This window comes from Pantherophis guttatus, chromosome 3 (assembly GCF_059756535.1).
Source record: "Pantherophis guttatus breed Tessera chromosome 3, ASM5975653v1, whole genome shotgun sequence".
Lineage (NCBI taxonomy): Eukaryota > Metazoa > Chordata > Lepidosauria > Squamata > Colubridae > Pantherophis > Pantherophis guttatus.
The window spans coordinates 62,523,887-62,544,338 of NC_142065.1; the positions used below are offsets into that span (position 1 = coordinate 62,523,887).

General features: G+C 34.3%; 1 protein-coding gene across 1 annotated transcript in view; it reads right to left on the reverse strand.

Moving 5' to 3' along the window:
• Positions 1-20,452, reverse strand: part of FAF1 (Fas associated factor 1) — a 192,312-nt gene that overhangs the window by 128,082 nt on the left and 43,778 nt on the right. The window contains exon 7 of the mRNA XM_060689911.2: positions 15,062-15,167. Coding sequence (XP_060545894.1) covers positions 15,062-15,167 — 106 coding nt within the window. The remainder of the gene's footprint in view (positions 1-15,061; positions 15,168-20,452) is intronic.

Sequence of the window (20,452 nt, forward strand, 5' to 3'; positions counted from 1 at the left end):
TACATATAACAGCGATTCTTTAACCACCCATGATATCAGAGTCAATATCATTTTAAGATTGTTTATCTTCTACTTATAACTACAGTTCTATTCTATAACAAATTGAGGTGTATTTGTGTGTGACAGCATATGCACTTACATGTATGTATACAAAAATACACAAACACTACTCACTTTTTACGATAAGAAAGGGACAGTGATATAACTGCTACTATACTGGTGCTGAAGAAACTTCTTATAGCAAAACAGCCATATGATAAACATCCTACCTATGATATGATCCTAATTAGTACAATGATTATATCATGATATTTTAATATATCACATTAATATTCATTCCAAAAGGGAAAAAAACACTGACATTATGCTTATTTGTTAAACAGAAAATGTGGCATGAGATTAAGAATTGGATGAACCAATCACAATCATACAAAAACCAAAAATCTGATCTGTGATTGTATTTTTAAAAATATAATACTAAATTTATTGATTAGATTTATAGGGCTACTTGGTTCATAGGAACAATACAATGGTGTATTCTTTTCAGATTTATTCTACCTATTATTTTTACATATATTATCTCTATATTAATTCATTATCTATACTTGCATATATTTAGGATAGTTGCAAATTAACCTTAACATTAAAATGTACTCAAAAAATACTTTCAAATCTGCAATTATTTTTAACACTGATTTACAGAAACTTTTACTAGAATTAGCAGTTCATTAGCACTTCTCTACTTATCAATATAATTGGATTGTTTGATGGATTCATTGTTTGAAGAAGTCATCTTTTTCACAAATCTACTTTTAAAAGGCAAGGTGAAAAATGACCAGATTAATAAATCTAATAATTATCTAAAATAGTAATATGTCTAATAATTATCTAAAATAGTATAAAAGATACCAATTTTAGCAGTGGGGGAAAAGACATGGGATTTAACAAATGCATTTTAGATATTTATTAAATACAAATTTGTATTCTTTATTTCTTTTCCCTCACTACATTTTGTCTGCTTCATAGAAATATTTAAAAATACCAGTATATTGAGAGTGATCTGTAGAGATCAACTATGCATATTTTTCAATAGTAAAATACTATACAACAGTTAAATATAGAAAAATGCAAACTGCCAATGAAAGTATTATTCAGATATATTGAAACATAGATCTCATATTTATATCAAATTAGAAGCAATGCACATTTATTTGCAAAGGAAATAGCACTGTTAATGTGATCATATCTCTTTGTGAACTGTAACTACTTACCTATTTTTTCTATCATTTTAAAAACTGACATGCTTTCAGAAGTATTATTCTTGACATTTAAAGAAACATTCCTGAAATGTAAGGCAAATTTTATAGTTTTTAATTAAATTTCTCTATTAATTAATTGAATTAAAACCCAATTTAAAAACTTTGAGGTATGAGGTGCAGTTTAAAAGTCACACACTTAAAAATCTTTTTTTTGTATGTCCAAGAACAACTTGCCTCTTAATGTATTTGTAATATAAGCAGCACAATGCTATGCATATCTATTCTGAAGTAAAGCTTACTGATTGCACTAAAATTCACTAAAATGAACTCCCACTAAAAGTGTGTAGAATTTCAATGTATATTATGTTTATATTAGATTTTATATATACCCCTCCCCAAGCAACTATGTATATTTGTAAGAATATATTATGTATGTATGTATGTATGAATGTGTGTGTGTGTGTGTGTGTGTGTGTGTGTGTGTGTGTATATATATATATATATGTATGTATGTATGTATGTATGTATGTATGTATATGTATATGTATATGTATGTAGGTCTTTGGTTATTCGGGTCTTCTCCCACGTAAAATTATATATATATATACACACACACACACACACACACACTTAAGTAAACATACAAGTGTGTGCGTGTATATATATGTGTGTGTAAATATACATGCACATATACATATATACATACAGGGTTAGGGTTAAGACTAACAGATGTGTGACTTCTAATTAGTTATAATAATCTCTGCTTCAATGCTATTGAAAAAGCTTCTCTTTTCCATAGAAATTAACATTAGTACCCTTTTTAATTTTACTTTATGGCTGTTTCAAAATCAGTGGTTTCTTTTAAAAAAGCTAATAAAAGTATCTGGTTTCTGTTGAAAATTTCAGATCTCTACAGTGGTAAGTTTATCAAAAAATATTAAAATATAATTATCCTAAACAAACACAGGCTTGTGAAACTAACCTCACATTCATATTAAAATACAAGGAGCCTGCTATAATGAATTTGATTCATCCTTGAGACACAAAGCTTTACCACAGTAAACTCAGTCAACTGTTGCTCTTGCTTTTATATTCATGGTACTTAAATAGCGGACTTTAAAACAAAAACCAAAGGGGGAAAAAAATCCACTACCAATTGGCTTTTCAGACATCCACCCTTCCAAAAATAACGCAGTTGAAAAACCTAAAATGATATGAAAAGGCTTCAAGGCCTCTTTTCTCCCTTTCAGAGAACTTTTTTTTTTAATTTCTGTTTGCAGTAATCTGCCTTTCACTTTCTCCTTGCTACAGAACAAACGAGGAGGCTCAGGACTTTGAAAAGGGGGCTTGATGTGTAATGGGCCCACTAGAATTAATTTAGTTGCACCAAATCCATTGAGCACTGAAGGGTCCCCCCCCCTTCTTCTCAAATCATTCAAGTTGGATGCAGCCCCCCAGCCTTTGTAATTCTAGTAAAGCACTTAAAGTGCACAGTAGGTGTTCATCAGGACCATCTGGTCAAAAGCAAAACAAGCTGCTGATTTTGCCTTTGAATAGAATGAAGCAAGTGTGAATTAGTCTCTTCAATTAGCACTATTACAACCTGTCAAGTGCATATTGTAAAACAGGATTATTACAGTATTGGTCACCAGTGCAATTATTTACTCTCTGCCTTTTCTTGCATATAAATATGTCCTGGTTTATTAGTTTCTGATACCCAGAAGTGGTTTATTTAAAGCTTATGCCTTTCCAAGATGTCGACTATACAAATTACAGGTGATTCTAGCAATACAATACTATATCAAACAATTAGCAGTAGTTTTTTTTTAATAAAGAAAATACTTTCATTATATTGATTTTATTGTTTCGATTCTGTATTTAAAAATCACTATAGAGTCAGGACTGCATAAACATGCCTACACATATCTTTTATATATTAAACAACATTTTGACACCAATATATCTTTATTACACTGAGCTAATAAAAAGAAAAGAACTCCTTTCACATCAGGCTCAATTCCTGGTAATGGGCACAGGCATGCAGGTCTTTTGGCAGAGTTATGGAAGTGTTTGCCTTTGCTTTGTTCTGGGAATTTTTCAATTTCCCTGTCTAGCCTACAGCGCTGGTATTCCCTCGTGGTATCCCATTCAACCACTAACTTGGCCCAATCCAGTTTAGACTCCAAAGTAGACAAAGTATGACAATGTGTTGAGCTGCCCAAGCAGATACAAGCATTCCCAATTGAAGAACAAATTTCATTTGTAATTAGTTTCTTACTAGCAGCCCAACTTAACAAACTGATCAATATACGTTACTCTTTTTTCTGAGGCAGTTCCTGAGCGGTAGGGGAACAGGAGGCTATAGATTGTAACACTGGAGTGACTTTCTTCGTTTTTTTTTTTTTTTTTTGTACTCAGACCTATTTCTCAAACTGTATTTACCTTTATGGATTTGGGAGACTAACTGCCCAGCAGACAATGAATTCAAAATGTCTTATAACCATTTTTTCACAGTAAGCTCTAACAGGTCAACATAATCAGTTTAAAATGTATCTTTTTATCTGTTTAATTATCTAATATATTTCAAAATCATGTTTTAAATAAAGAATTATCCAAACAGTGCATATACAGCATTGGTCACGATGAACCTATGGGAAGTAGAGTTGCAGAACCAGGTTGTAATATGGCATTGGAGGAAACTAATTTTTTAAAAAGTTTATTCCCTTCCGCCCCAGTTTAAAATTATATCTGTGGAACATTGACAAATTCATTATCACTAGTCAATAAAGTGATTGAAAATATAAGCCTAAAGTTTTAAGAGAAAACAAATGTGCATTTTCACAATTTTAATATTAAAAATAAATAAAAGATTACAATCGTCTTGAGGAAAAACCTGCTATGCTAGCTGAAAATAAAATTCAAATTTCTAAACTTTACACAATAAATTTTTAGTTTGATTCTGGTGCTCTTAGCAAAAATATTAATATAATTAGTAAATCTGTTTAAATTAATGGAATTATTGGAATAGATGAGTCATTTTATGGCCTGATTTAGCTAGTGATATTATTCATGGAAGCTTGGTTCTGCACCTCTATCTCTACCTTCGTGTGTGTGTGTGTGTGTGTGTGTGTGTGTGTGTGTGTGTACACACTCATGACCACCTTTCAGAATTATTTCCTCTCTAGATTCCTAATGCACTGATGGTATTACCTAGTTTGGTAATGAGATATCTGCAAGAAAACAACCACGTTGAGAGAGGACTCCACAGTTCAACTCTGAACCACAAATATTCTCTTATATTGGTGCCTTCAACAATGACAGAGCTTCTAATATACTTCCTTCACTGGAAAAGTTAGGATACATTAACAGATTATCTGCCTTGAAAATAGTATGTGGAATTGTATGGCACAGTCAAACATCAGCACAAGACATGTTTTATGACATGTTGTATTATGCCATAAACTGCTTTATGATATTTATGTAATAAAATGTTTTACAAAAATTGCCAAATTTCAAATTCCATAGAGTCATGGGTTCTGGATTTTGGATGCATTTTATAAATTAGCCCATTTGAGCTGCCTTGGTTCAAAATATTTTGTCTCTTGGTCTACTGTTTTACCCAATTAAAACAGTAGAAAGTTATAGGGATTAGACATTTAGTAGTATATAACATACATACATACAGACAGACAGAATTTTATTCCATGTATGTTCCAAGTTCCATGAAGGCTTTCAAATAAAAATTTCCTTTTACTAAGCTAACTGGTGACTACTTGGACACACTACTTGGCAAGAACATGGAAATTGTTTGCCATCATCTTTTTCTGGGATATTGTTTTGACTTCCCAGTGTAGCTTGCATTTATGGGATTTCTGCTTTTATATTTCCCAATCTTGTGAACTATCTTTCTATCATTGATATCAGTTGATGAAAACCTTACTGAAGTCATTCTGTCCTTACATGGCAAGATTATGGATCTCATCAGTAGGAAACCAGCCATAAAAGAGCAGTAGATTGTTGTTGCTTGAAAGAACATTTTATAATCTCAATTGTTCTCCCATTTCCACTGCAAATTCATATAGTTTAGAGTATCCCCATTCACTGCAATTTCATTTTAATACTATATGTAGTGAAGTAAATCTTAAAGGGGAGATGTATTCTAATTAGAGGCATGTAAAACATTTAATTGATATGAATAATATCTATGATCTATGATCCTAGTTTCCATTGGAAAACTGTCCAACTGCCTTAGATATATAGGATAAAAAATAAAGAAGCATGTATGAAGACCACCAAATAAATCCGTATTTTACGGAGTATAAAATGCTCCGGAGTATAAGACGCACATTAGTTAGAAACTAATGTAGGAGGAAAACAAGAAAAAACAAATTCTGCCTCTGCCTACCAGCATCCATTGGTATTCATCTGGCTAGCGTCCTTGCAGCAAACAGCAAACAGCCTGGTCAGCTTCAGCATGTTATTGCAGGCTGATTCAGCACGGGCAGCTGATTGGTGGTTGGATCGGCCAATCAGCTATTCCAGGCTGCGGGGATCGCCACAGCCCATCACTGCCTCCGCGTGTTGCATTTTCGGCCTCTGCATGTCACGTTTTTGCCGCCGCTGCCGATCCCCGCTGCCTGGAACCAGCCAAAGACGTGGTGCAAGGAGGCCAAAAACGTAACGTGCAGAGGCTGAAAAAGCAATGCGCGCAGGCAGCGATTGGCAGCAATGTGCTGTGGGGATCCCTGCAGCCTGGAACGAGTCTAAAATGGGGCGTGCAGAGGCCAAAAATGGGGCATGTGGAGGCCAAAAATGTGATGTGTGGAGGCCAAGAATGTGACAGGCAGAGGCCAAAAATGTGATGCACGGAAGCGGCAATCAGCAGCGATGTACTGTGGGGATCCCCACAGCCTGGTACGGGTCTAAAATGGGTCGTACGGAGGCCGAAAATGTGACGTGTGGAGGCCGAAAACGGCTGAAGGGTGGGGGCTGCCGGGTGGACGAGGCTTCGGTAATATTCGCTGTATAAGACGCACAGACATTTCCACCCACTTTTAGGGGGGGAGTGCGTCTTATACTCCAAAAAAATGGTAGTTATTTCATTGGGGCTAGGCAAGATATAAGTATATCCTGACACGATAGCAATGTTCCGATATCTAAAGGGCTGCCACAACCTATTCTCCAAAGCACCTGAAGGCAGAACAAGAAGCAATGGATAGAAACTAATCAAGGAGAGAACCAATCTAGAAATAAGGAGAAATTTCCTGACAGTTACAACACTTAACCAGTCGAATGGCTTGCCTTCAGAAATCATGGATGTTCCATCACTGGAGATTTTCAAGAAGAGATTGGACAATTATTTGTCTGAAATGGTATAGGGTCTCCTTTTTTAGCAGGGGGTTGGACTAGAAGACTTCCAACGTACCTTCCAACTCTGTTATTCTATTGTATTCTATGTATTGTTAACATGACTCTTGATCAATCTATGAATCTGTCAGGATATCAACAAAATGCAGGATTTGCTAAAAGAATTACTATATAAAGTTGAAAGGTGATCACTGACACTCAGCAATGGATTGCTGATATGTGCTTCTTGTCAACATTTGATTTTTATTTTATTTTTTTACAAAAGAGGAAGTGTTAGGAAGGATTTCAAGCAATACAATCAACAGTTTTGGAGCTGTTCTGCTTATAACATAATTTCTAGTCGTCATTTTTTTCCTTTTTTAATTACTATGCTTACCAATTTTGAGGTTGTGTTGATCCTTTAATGCTGTAAGTTTTTTGTTGACTTTTTTAGCTGATTAGTTTAGGAAAAGAGAAAAAAGAACAGAATAGAAAATGTCTGGGTTTTTTATGACAGAGATATGCTTATCTTCTCAGCTAGTTACAGTGGTAGCTGTAACTAAAAGTTTGTGAATGGTTTTGAATTTTCAATATTTCGGCAGAAATATGAATTAAAATGTGATCTGTTCTCCACACAAGTCTAAAACTAGATCAAGAGAAAATAAATAAATAAATAAATAAATAAATAAATAAATAAATAAATAAATAAATAAATAAAATTGTTCATTAATTAAGGAAAGTTATTTAAAACTCCATCTTTGTGTGTGGCAACAGAATGTGAAACTCTGCTTTTAGTTATCGGTGTGCTGCCCGTTGGCAGAAATAACTACAACGAAGATTTTTTGATAAAGGTTGATTTGTCCTGCCTATTGGATTGGAGGAATCAGGTCCTTCCACAACATTTTTATAAGATTAAGTTCAGGATTTGGCCATTTTAAAACATTAACCTTATTTTGTTTTAACCATTCTTTGGTTGTACAAATTGTGCATTTTGGACTGTTGATTTACTGCACAACTCACTTCCTTCTTGTGCTTCAGTTCACAGACAGATACCTTGACCTTTTCTATAGAATATGCTAGTACAATTCAGAATTCATAGTTCCACCAATCATGGCAAGGCATCCTGGTCCAGAAGCAATAAAGCATGCCCAAACCATGGTACCTCACCACTATGTTTCACAAATGGGAGAAGGTTCTTATGCTGGAATGCAGTGTTTGTCTTTTGCCAAATGCAATGCTTCTCATGCAAGCCAAAAAAGTTTAAGTTTGGTGTCAACTGCCAATTGTAGAAAGGCAACAATATTCTTTTTGGAGAGTAGCAGTTTTCTTCTTGAAACCTGCCCTGTGCATCATTGGTGTTGGTGTACTCCTGATGATGGTCTCATGAACACTGACATTCACTAATAAAATAAAGCGTTTAGTTCCTCAGATGCTTTTTTGAAACTTCCTGGAGTATTGCATTCCTTGCACTCCTTGCTTTTACTGTGATCTTGGTTGGTTGGTACTCCTGAGAAGGGTAACAATGGTGTTGGATTTTTATGAATGAATGAATGAATGAATGAATGAATGAATGAGAGAGACAGAGAAAGAGAGAGACGGAGAGAGAGAGGGAAGGGAGGGAGGAAAGAGAGAGAGAGAGAGAGAGAGAGAGAGAGAGAGAGAGAGAGAAAGAAAGAAAGAAAGAAGAAAGAAAGAAAGAAAGAAGAAAGAAAGAAAGAAAGAAAGAAAGAAAGAAAGAAAGAAAGAAAGAAAGAAAGAAGGAAAGTAAGTCAGTCTATTGGTCACCCATCTTACCTTAGGGTAACTCTGGGCAGCGTACATGCATGAAAATAAAAAGGCTACAAAGATAAAAAGCATAAATAAAAAACTACACAAAGCTAAATACAGAGCCCAATTAAAAAATGGGGAGGGCGGGAGTTGGATTGAGGTGGAGACAGAATGAACTGCCTACATTTGTATAATCTGCTTGACAGTGAACTGCTGAAGTCTAAACACTTTTGAAATACACATTTAGCCTGATAAACATCAACGTTTTTGGAGGCCCTCAGAAATCTCCATTGTTCATGTCATGACATCCTTCCACATACCCTTCCACATAACTTCCAAGATCAGATTTTGAGAGGGAATATCCAAAATTCTGTTCTTTAAATAAGGCAAGACTTCCCATACTCACCATCTGGTTATTATCCCAATAATTGAAATACATGATATTAATTTCCCCTTCGAATGAATTTATAATCCCAGAGGTTCACCAACTTTCGCCACAAAGTTTTTTTTACTCATTTTTTAAATTAGAAATGCTTTATCAAATTTTAGGACTTATATGGAGAACAGATCATGCTTTAGGTCATATTTATGCAGTACTATTGAAAATTCAAAAGGGTTCACAAACTTTTAAGCACCATTGTAGCCCTCAATTTATATTAATACTGAAAGGGTGATTGCATTTCCTTTCAACAACTGATGCAGAATATACCAAATCAGTTTTCCATATTAACCCCCAAAAATATAAATATCCTGATTCTAGCTGAAAGGCTAAATGGGCCAATTTGATATTGTAGATTTTGCACTAAAGGACACTCTTTTTAAAAAATTGTTTTTAATTTAAATTTATTGGCTGTACAATTCTAGTGGATTTTGGGTGGCCCACAAAACTAAAATTAAAACACAAAAAAACCCATATATTTTTAGAACTCTAGGAGAGACAGTTCTGGTTTTTAATTCTGTGTTGGGTAATACAGTTTCTGCAATAAGCTTTCTAACTGTGGTCTGCTATGAAGATTCTGCTGGGGGTCAGGAAATGTACTCTGAAGAAAAAAAATCATTATTTTAATGATATATATGATAAAATAAAAATCATTATTTTAATGAAAAAATATTTTTTTTATATTATTGCTTTGGGAATCTCCTATTTCTATAGAAGCAGATTCTTTTAAAGAATCAAGTGTGGAAGCCTGAGCAAGGTATTAGGCAGCATGACAATCATTTGCTGGACATGATTACGTCATGCTGCCCTGATTCTTGTTCAGTCTTCCACATTCAATCTACCTAATCAGGACAACTTCAACAAATTATTGATTTTCCATGTCAAATGCTGACCTTGTGATTATGATCACAGATTCTCCAACAGGATTTCATAATTCCTACAATTTAGAAAAGGTGACAAATTACCAACTCACCAATCTTTGAAGCAGAAATATTATTCAAATCCTATCAAGTAATCACCCAAAGTTGCTTATATTCTTTATGGTCTCTTGGGAAAAATAGAGTCCTAGGGGATTCAGTGATGTCAATCTCTCCAGATGGCCATTGTAATTATCTGGTAGTTACCAAGCCTTCACTGGGGAACAATGCCTGGTTTTTCTAGTAGTGTTAAGCTTGTTCTTCTCATTACCTAGTACTTGCTACTTCTCAACTCTATTCAAAGTCACATCTAGTACATTTAAAATAGCCTTCCTCAATCTGGTTTATTAAGATGTTTTGGACTTAGAAAGCTGTCCAATTACAAAATGACTCTACATGGCTTGCATAATTTTTTTTAAAAAGGAAAACAATTAAAAAGAAAGGCACATGTGCCCCTGGATGAAAAACACAATACATGGGGGGGAAAAAATCTGCCGGGGGCTCAGTAACCACCATAACACCACGCTTGGGAGCATAGCTATTTTAAAAAAATTGTGGAACTCTTCTAGGATGGAAGCTATACAGATCTCTGGGATATCCTATTCCCAAGGGCAGGATACATGACAGAGAAGGAATGCTTCCAGAGTCCCACTGGATGACATTGCTTGATAGAAAGTATTCAGAGTGCCACCTTGCCCAATCTTACAAGGCAAGCAGAAACCACTGGAGACCAGTGGTTCTACAAACCACCACAAAATAATCTCCAGCCATGCTATTTCTAGAATCTCTAAGCAATTTAGCATAACTGAACTCAACATGACTAATTTTGGATTATAGCACACTTCCTTCTGAGATGATCATGGATTCTCTATATGCTCTGGAGGATAAGTTATCAATCTCTTTCTCTTAGTAGTTTTCTCACTGTTGCAATCTAAAAAGCGTCTAGAAATAAATAATGCTTCCAGGCAGAGCTTGTAGATCAAGGGTCCACAATCCCCTGGCCGCAGCCTGTTTCAAACCAGGCCATACTAGTCATGGGCAAGCGTGCGCATGAAGCTCCACTTGTGTGAGTGGCAGGCAGGCACGTGTACGGGAAGCTCCACTTGCGCAAGTGGAGGGCATTAGCACAAGAGCTCTCTATTTGTGCAAATGGAGCTTTGGGCACGAACACAAGCGCCCTCTGCTAACACACAAAGCTTCGTTTGTAAAATGTGCTTTTTTATATTTATTTAACGTATACCAGCTTTGTACAGCTGCAGACTATGTTAGCAGTAATCTTAAATGAAGCGGCCAATTTTAGCCGCAGTACAATATGTCTTATACTTTATACTTTTCCCTGGTTCTTTACTTCTTAGATTCTCAAAAACTCTGAGTAAAAATATACCAATTCAATTTCAATCAAAACATCTTTATAAAACATGCTTATGGGATTATCTGATTGATTTTAGAGTCAGTCCTCCTTTTATTGCTATTAAAAATTATTGCTCTACAAATCACTGTGGAAATATCTCTGTTAAAACAAATAATTTAGCTGCAGCTAAATCACGTTATTATGTCAGTAGGCAAATGTGCACTTAAAAAAGGAGGGATTCTTATTATTTAGATTATATTATATTAAAATGTTAAATCTACTTAGAATGTTTATGCATGTCCAATTGAATTTTGTGTCACAGAAAGGCAAGCGTTAAGCATAGCATTCATTGCCAGTCTTCCATCGTTGATGTAAGTGATACCTTATCTTTTGCACAAAGGTTGACATAAGCGATAAGGCTGTATATCAAGGTCACCAGCTTCTTATTCTAATGGCAGGGAAATTGGCTTTATTTCTGCAACACCATAATTTAAAGGTCACAACAGAATCAAAGAAACTAGTTGTGTCTGTTCAAATATGTTAATAATATATTACAGCAATATTTTCTATGTCCAAGGGAAATAATTTAATGCCTCATATAGCAGATTTGGGAATGGTGGTGTTAAATAACTATTTTGAATAATCTTTTAAATGTTTTAAAATCAAATCTCATTAAAACTGTTTTGAAGTTCCATTTTATAAACTTATGTATTTGTGTTTTAAAAATTTATCACTAGTCAATTGTGGAATCTAAACTAATTTTTTTAAAGAAACAAAATTGTCCTTGATAAATTATTTCATTCTAAGGCACTGATATAATAGAACAGATCTGTGATAAAATTTAATCTGCGATATAGCCAGCTGAATTAATGTTTAGTAATAACTTTTATGTTAACCTATTTAAATTCCATTTCAGAAAAGGCTCACAAGAGGGGATGATACCCTTCATTGTGAGTTATGTTTTAATTCTTATTAAATTCTTGAGGAGGAGAAGATAATAAAAACTAACACCACAAAAATTAGTTCAATTTAAGTCCATCTTAAAACTGGCTGTTGCGGGGGGTGGGGGGGAAGGTGAAAAAGAATATAGGATAACATGAATATAATATGTGGATTCAACTTTGAATTACAAGTCTGTACTGTACTAAACTTGAGGGATTTCCCAAACACAAAAGCATCCATTAACAGATATCTGGATTTTCACCTAGTTTCACACTTGAATTCAGCATTAGCTACAAAGTCTACAAAATCAGTATGCCATCCATAATGCTACTATCTTAGCTCTCCTTTATTATAATTATTTGAAAAGAAATGGTTGCTGCCTTTCTGTTTATACCTCTGTAGGCCAAACTGCAAGTAAAAGCAATTCGTAAAGATATTCACTAATTTTTTCTCAACTTGTTATTCTTAGTTGTCTTCATTTTAATATCTTTTCAATGTACATTTCATTAGGAATTGACTTGAAACTAGCAAAATAATGTTATTCATATTAACTCAGCTAAAAGATATTTCACTTGTTCATTGCAAAATGTTTATGACACCATTTTAGTTTGGAAAAGACAAGAAAAAAAAATTATTAGTACTGTTTGCAAGCACTGCAGCAATATAAAGCCTAAATCAAAGAACGAGGGAGATAGTTATATCCAATAGTTGTGGTAAGACCTGAAACATTTCTGGAATATTAAGTGTTTCTTTTAATAATTGATGCAGGCATTTTGAATCTTTCTGCATAGGCTATCAGGTGCAAGTAGATTGCGTTAATGCTGCTTAAACATTTCAACTTGTCAGTATGGCTAACTCGATTTGCAAAGTATTTGCAGTATTTCCCATCGAAACAGTAATAAAGGTAAAATAAATATATGCCACTGCTTTATAATCACTGAGCATTAATGAATATTTTATATCTTTTAAAATCTCACTGTTTAATTTTAAAGGATGAAATTAAGTCTCATTTCACGCAATATGCCAATTATCTGCATATCAAACAATAACTCAGCCATTATACTTCTTTTTGTTAAGACACAGGAAGCTAATTTGAAAATTCTGGCTAGCATTTTGGAAAAAATAATTGAATAGACCTTCCTGCCCTCTGGTGGTAGACAAGTGAAAATTGCAGATAAAATTAAATTACTACTGATTTAGTACACTTCCTAATTTTAAAAAATATTTAAATAAAAGGGAGAAAATTTAGAACTAACTTCAGAAACCAAGGGTTAGTACATGGTCAGTTTAACAGTTCAATCAAAGAGGAAGTACAATTTTTGAATTGAAAGAAAATGCAACCCATAATTTAGACTCATTCTGCACATAAACACCTCTCAAAATTCTACAGTATTGGAAATAGTTTATGATGCAGTAGATCCACTGTGAGTATCATGGTGTTATTTTCTGGAAGGTACATTGTTATTTAGCTTTAACTAATGAGCAGTTCAGCCATACTGACTCATAAAATTTGTAATAAAGCAAAACTTATCAGCACTACCAAGTCAATCATGAACTTATGCAATACTTTAACCTGTTGCCCCTGAAATTAATGACAGATATTTACTAAAAGTGGATAAGATTCTAGTTCAAAGTTTGAAAGGCTGAGTAATTTCATTTTATATTTAGGAATGGAATTCAATTTTATGGGAGACAATTTTATGGGCCTTGGATAAATAGGGCAATCATGTCTATTTGATATTTAACGGAATTGATGTTCATCAAAATTTGAAATAATGGTATTTTTTGCAAAACAATTTTCCATTTGTAACTACATAACAAGCAGCTGTAATTGTTTACTGAATATAACATATGTTGCAATTAACTGGTTATATTGGTGTGTATGTATAATGTGTGTGTGTTATAATATATAGGTTATTGAGGGGCTTCAGTATGTTTGTATGTATGTATATAGATAGGTAATGATTTTTATATAAAGAACTACATAAGATACAAAAGTATATTTTAGCAAATAAGTTCATATTCTTCATGGTGATCTTAGGAAGAGTTAAAAAAATTATGCAAAGGAGGAACTATATTGGTTTAATATCATTGGTACTAAATGTATTCAAATAAAAATAAATGAAAAGATGCTAATGTCCAAACCATATAATCCTTTTAGCTATCCCATCCCAGCATCAACTCCCATGAATGAAGCATGCTGCTAATACCGTAACAACATAAATATAAGAATTGATAGTATTAAAAAAAAAATGATCATAATACAGATCATTTCACACATGCATTGGCTTCTTGAGAGGCCAGCCATTGTGTTAAGTGAGGAGGGGAGATATTTCATACAATAATGAAAGAAAAAGAAAAAAAGATTCAAGAGAAACACTCCCATTTGGAATCCTCGTGTATATAAATAGGTTGGAATTAGCAAGCAAAAAAACCCCTTCAAAAATCTGATTGCTCAATTTTTGATATACAACAAGGTTATGACAATATTGAATTTTTAGTTAAAGGCAATTTACTACTTTAGGAAGTGCATCTGTCTTTTCAGGACAAATTAGCGAGGAACTCTTCTTTGCAACATCACCCCTTGGTGGTTGTTTTACAGAATGACAATGAAATTATTTTTAAACAGAAATCATTTTTCTGCAATCCCGGTCCTAATCAAGATTATGACAACTAGCAATGCAACTGATGCAAGAAATACCTAAGAATGTAAGAAAACTGTGTATAATTTTAAATAAAGGAAGAAGCAGCCCTATCAGACAGCCCTACCTCACCTTTGGTGAAGCTTTTTAACACTATAAGGCAGCATGCTCACAAACACACAACCGCTTTGGGGTAAAATTAATGCAAATGTTATATGTGGGTTACACCATCTGATGTACCTACAGTAATCTTTCATCATCCACTTAATTAAAAGCTAAAAACCTAATAATGAAACATGAAAGGAAGTATGCAGCCTGAATACATAAGCCCTCTTTAACAAAGCTGACACTAGTTATAATGAGCGACATTTATTCTTCAGCTGCGAGACAGAGCTCACCTCCTGAATGGTACTGCTTCCTGAGAAGTTGAGGTTGTACTCCCGCTGGACTTCTCGATGGGTGACGATCAGCATGAAGTTTTGATTTAATGATTCCTGCAGGGCACTGAAAGGGTTGAAAGAAAAACAAGAATATCAGGAGCGAACATGTTCTAACTTGCTTTACATTTAGCTGCAAAACCCCAGGAGTAACCTAAACTCTGCAGAGACAGGTCTAGGCACAATGTTATCATTTTCTTTTTTTGCTCTTAAAGGCAAGGAAGCAACTGGAGAATAACCAAGGGAGCTGACCTGTTAACTCCGTCTAAGGTAGCTGAGTATCTGAGGCTATATTTCAACTCTTTAGAATTTTCGCAACACCATTCTTACTGCAATTATAGCAATACTGTATGCACACACACAATATCTATCTGTCTCACATACAACACACTCATATTAAGAGACCTCTAGGCTTTAAATTAAGTTCAAAAAGCTTTGATGATGCTTACACTGTTTACATATACACAAATAATTATGTATTCATGTGCCAAGTTTGTGTATGTATGTGACAGCTATGCTCTTCGGTTAAGCATGACAAATGTTTACAACTGCTGTCCAATTAGTTGCTAGTGAGCATGTGGAAAATTCCAGGATTCAGAGATTATCTCAGGAAACACCAAATGAATTTGACTCTATTTCACCTCCCAATTTCACATTTACAACCAACTGTTCATCTTTCTAAGGCAATCTGGGAGAAATCAGAAATGATAAAATAATAAATCTCAGTTCTCAGAAATAGTAAGAATACTCATTTCTTTCTTTCTAATTATGGACATTACTGCCTCAGATGTCAACTTTTAAAAATATAAATTATACCAAAAACAGGATGATAAATCAATTGTTGAACATTCTTGATTTGGATAAATGTTAGAAATAATTACATCAACTGTCCTTTGTTTGAACTATTTATTAATCTCGGTAAATATAGACTAATAAAACAATAGATTCCAGAAAGCCCTAGTGAGTGGAAAGTATTTCAGTTCTCACAGACAGTTCAGAATTTCTCATATAAATTTATCAGCTCAGCATCCCACATTAAATTCCATGCTGTTCCAGAGGGTCCCTCAACCTACAGAAGAAAGGGCTAAGTGGGAGTAATGAGACAAAAATCATGTATACATTTCATATAAACAATGTTCCCTTCCCTATATCATCTGGGAAAACTGTTGTTACTGACAGAACCGATAGGGCAAGCCACTAACATATAAAAAAAGAGCAAACCCCACTCCCTTCTAGCATGATGATGTTACCTAGTTTGGTAATGAAATGTCTATAAGAAAACAACCAAGCTGAAAGAACACAAAGAATCCCAAAGCTGTGCTTAGAATATCAAGCTTTAAAGCACATACATTCAATTGTACTCTCTGGTCCTTTACACTATTGTGAAATTTCTTTCCATAGTTCTTTCAAGTTATGGAAGAGAAAATCAGTCAGCCAGGATTACAGGAAGCCATTTTATTCAGATTCTAATGAACTGTTATTTCCATTCTGACAAAGAATGATGCACTATTATTTGTTTTCAGTTTATTTTAGTATTATTGCACACTCAAATTGTTTGAAATAGAGGTAGGGGAATCTTAGGCAGTATAATTCTATGCGTATTTACTTGGAAGTAAATTGCATTGTTCTCATTTGAATGTATTCAAAAATCATTGTCCATAAGATTGCTGTCTAAATGTGATATAAAATGGTTTAACCAACAAAATATATTTAAAGTACACAGTGACACATCTTTCCAACATAAATTCTGGTGATATAAAGCAAAACAATAATTGGTTCTTTACACAGTTACATTAATACACATTATTCTCGTTAGAAAACATAACAAATTAGATCAGACTCTAATTTGCTTGAAAAAATCTGCAAGTACATTGTCCAATGAAATATTAATCTGATTCCAATAAAACAACTCATTAAATCAGATACTTCTTAACCAGAGTTCATTAATTATCAAATTCAAGTATTTAGAACATTTTTAGCATCTATATTCTTGAGAATAATCACAGCTGACAATGGGTACATATACCTACTGGTGAAACAGATATGCACATGCATGCACACACATACATATGCACAATTATACATTAAGAAATGTATAATTCAGAATTTCAGTAACATTCTATTTATTAATTACCTTATTTTATCACTTTTTTCTACTGAAGAACTAAACATTTGAAAACACTTAGTTATTAACAAGTATTGTATTGAAACTTACTTAAGCTAGTTTCAATAAGATTTTTTTCTTGGACAGTAAGTCTCACAGACAAACTATTCCATGGTATTATCTTCAGGACTAGATCTCACATCCAGATTTTCTGCATAGTTCTAAATATAAAGTTGGAAACCATGCATATAGCAGTGGAAAAATCTTTATATGGGGCATGGGAAAAACTATTAGAATATATGCAAAGTACACATGTCTTTCCTATCTCTCCTCTTTTTTCACTATCAAAACTGCTAATTGTGAAATTAATAACTAATTGTTCAAAATCATACAGAAGAATCCTATTTGGTCAAATCACTGGAATCAATTGTTTTACTTACTCTACTATATGTATCAACTTTAAACTTACATCTATATGTTAACTTTGCAAAATAGTTTTTTTTAAATATAAAAATGTGTTAAAGGTGTCAGAAATCTAAAACATCCCTCACTGATACATAGCTTGATACAAGAGGCATTCAATATTCAAATTCTCAAACAGCCAATGATAACAGACTTTCTGAAAAAGGTATGTTAAGGGCCAGAACAAATATAGCATTAATTATATAAATTCAGTTTACATACATGGACTTTCTTCTATAAATAGTATCCATAGAAAAATGAGGAGTAATTATTTCCTTCATTACCTGTGCGCCAATAAAAATATCTTTTCTGATCTTTCTACTTGCATTTTACAACCATTAAAAATGTAGATATTGAGCTAAAATTTAGCAACAAATCATATTTTGAGCTGCAGATTTTAGCTTCTCTAACCTAGTTTTTTTCAATCTCATTCCCACCCACTCCCAAATAATGAGAAATATTTAGCTGTGCATCTATTTGTATCACTGGCAGTTTAGATCTAACTTACATTCTTATCCAAAAAAAGCTTACTCTATTAAAACGCTCCTTCCTCCATGTGTTGATCCTGTATGAGATTATCTTTGTGGGCAACAAATAGAGAATCTTGCACAATTGTGGTGAAACTGTGAAGTGATTATTTCAATATGTTTCTCCGTGGTTTGCTTTAAAAAAACCCTGAATTCTACAGTATGTGAAATAACCTTGACTTCTGGAGAATCAAAAGACAAAACTGCTTAAACTTAAGTTGAGGATTCAGTAGAAGAATTGTTTCCTTCTTTCCTCTCTACATGAATATATCTTTTCCATCATCTCTTATAGTAATAATTTAGCACAATCAGCAAGCCTGGTACCCTATTTTTCCTCTCTAAAAAATAAGCTGTTTATTAAGACACCCTCTGAAATTGTATGGAAGATAGCACAAAGAACTACATGGGATGGAGAGAGTTTCTTTCCTATCCTATTCCATTGGAAGCCACAGCTGGCTTCTCAAAGAAAAGTATTTTATATAGCCTGCATTTTTAAATTAATATTTAGTGTAATACAATCGTATGTGTGAGAGAGAGAGAGGGAGGGAGAGAGAGAGAGAGGGAGGGAGGGAGGGAGGGAGGGAGAGAGAGAGAGAGAGAGAATGAGAATTCTCTTGAGTTCAATGGATTTTAATCTGAGGCAATTAGTATATACTACATTATTATTCCAATTTAATCCCACAGAGAGCCTCTTCATTAATTTCAGTAGAAAAATATCCATTATTCATCATATCAATTCATTTTTCTTACCAAACATCTACATTTTAACAAAATATCATGAAACATAATAATTAACATTTCTATTGCAAACATTCAGATATATACAAGCTCATGTCGACAGTCATCCAAATTTGCTGTAATTACAGTTTATTTACACTAAAACAAAATATGAAGTCACTATGTAAATGTAATGTTTGTTGTAGCTAATGCAGCAAGCAATAGCAAATTAGTTTAAAACAGCAATCACTCAGAAAGCTTTTGTTTACTTTATATCCTGAATGCTAACTATTCAGAGGGACTAATTCATAGTTACTCCTCTTGTGAGATGGTGGCTATATAAATTTGATAAATTAAATAAATATATAAATGTAGAAGAACTGACCTGAATTTATGTAAATTTATTTCACCTAAGGGAAATAAACCCAAATTCTATATTTTCTCAACCGCTGGGATATATTAGCCTCTACAATATATAAAGTTATGTTTTGATTTCAAAAGCAGTTTTTTTCAGTTTTGAAAGTAGCTCATTATCCATCAGGGCATACTATTGTTCAAGAATGAAAATTCAAAAAATTCTTCTTGTGCTGCATGCAATCTTGCATACTACCAATGTTTAAATTAGAGCAGGGGTGTCAAACTGGTGGCCCACGGGCCAGATGTGTCACACGCAGGCCACACCCACCCCAGCTCTGCAAATGGGGAAAACATCGTGAAATGTCATGACGGCAACATGACATGGCAAGTTTGACAACTATGAAACCTCAGCCAGGGAAACCCCTAGGGCTCTTACAGTCTGTGGCTGATCCAACCCGGCCCTGGGAGGAGATCACCATGGACTTTATTGTAGAACTGCCAGAGAGTAAGGGGCACACCGTGATATGGACAGTCATCAACTTCTTCTCCAAACAAACTTATTTCATGCAGTTTACAGTGAAATTCTGGCGAGACTTCATCACCCTGATTGGTTCTTCCCAAGGCCTGAGTTCAGCATTCCACACCAGCACCAACGGTGCGGTAGAAAGAGAAAATGCCATGGTGGAATGGTATCTGAGGTGTTATGTCACCTACCAACAAATGGATTGGGCAGACCTCCTTCCGTTTGTGGAGGTGGCGTACAATAACGCAGTGCACAGTAGCACCGGGTTCACCCTGTTTCGAGTGGTTAACGGAGTGGATTTCATGCCCATTCCCAAGTAGCCTCGAGACCCTCTTCCCTCCAGTAACCTATGCGAATGGGTGAAGAAGATACAGGAAGTATGGAGCGCTGTGAAGATGGCATTAAAGAAAGCAGCCGAGACTCATAAGATGCAGGCTAACAAAAAACAGGCTGCCCACAAACCTTTCCAGGTGGGGGACCAGGTGTACCTTTCAACTAAATAACTCAAGTTGAGAGTACCTTGCAAGAAACTGGATCCAAAATACCCGGGCCCTTTCCCAATTTTTCAGGTGATCAATCCCGTTACTGTAGAATTGAAGCTCCCATCCTTGCTAGGAAGGGTTCACCCCGTCTTCCATAGCAGCCTCCTGAAACCTGTGGAG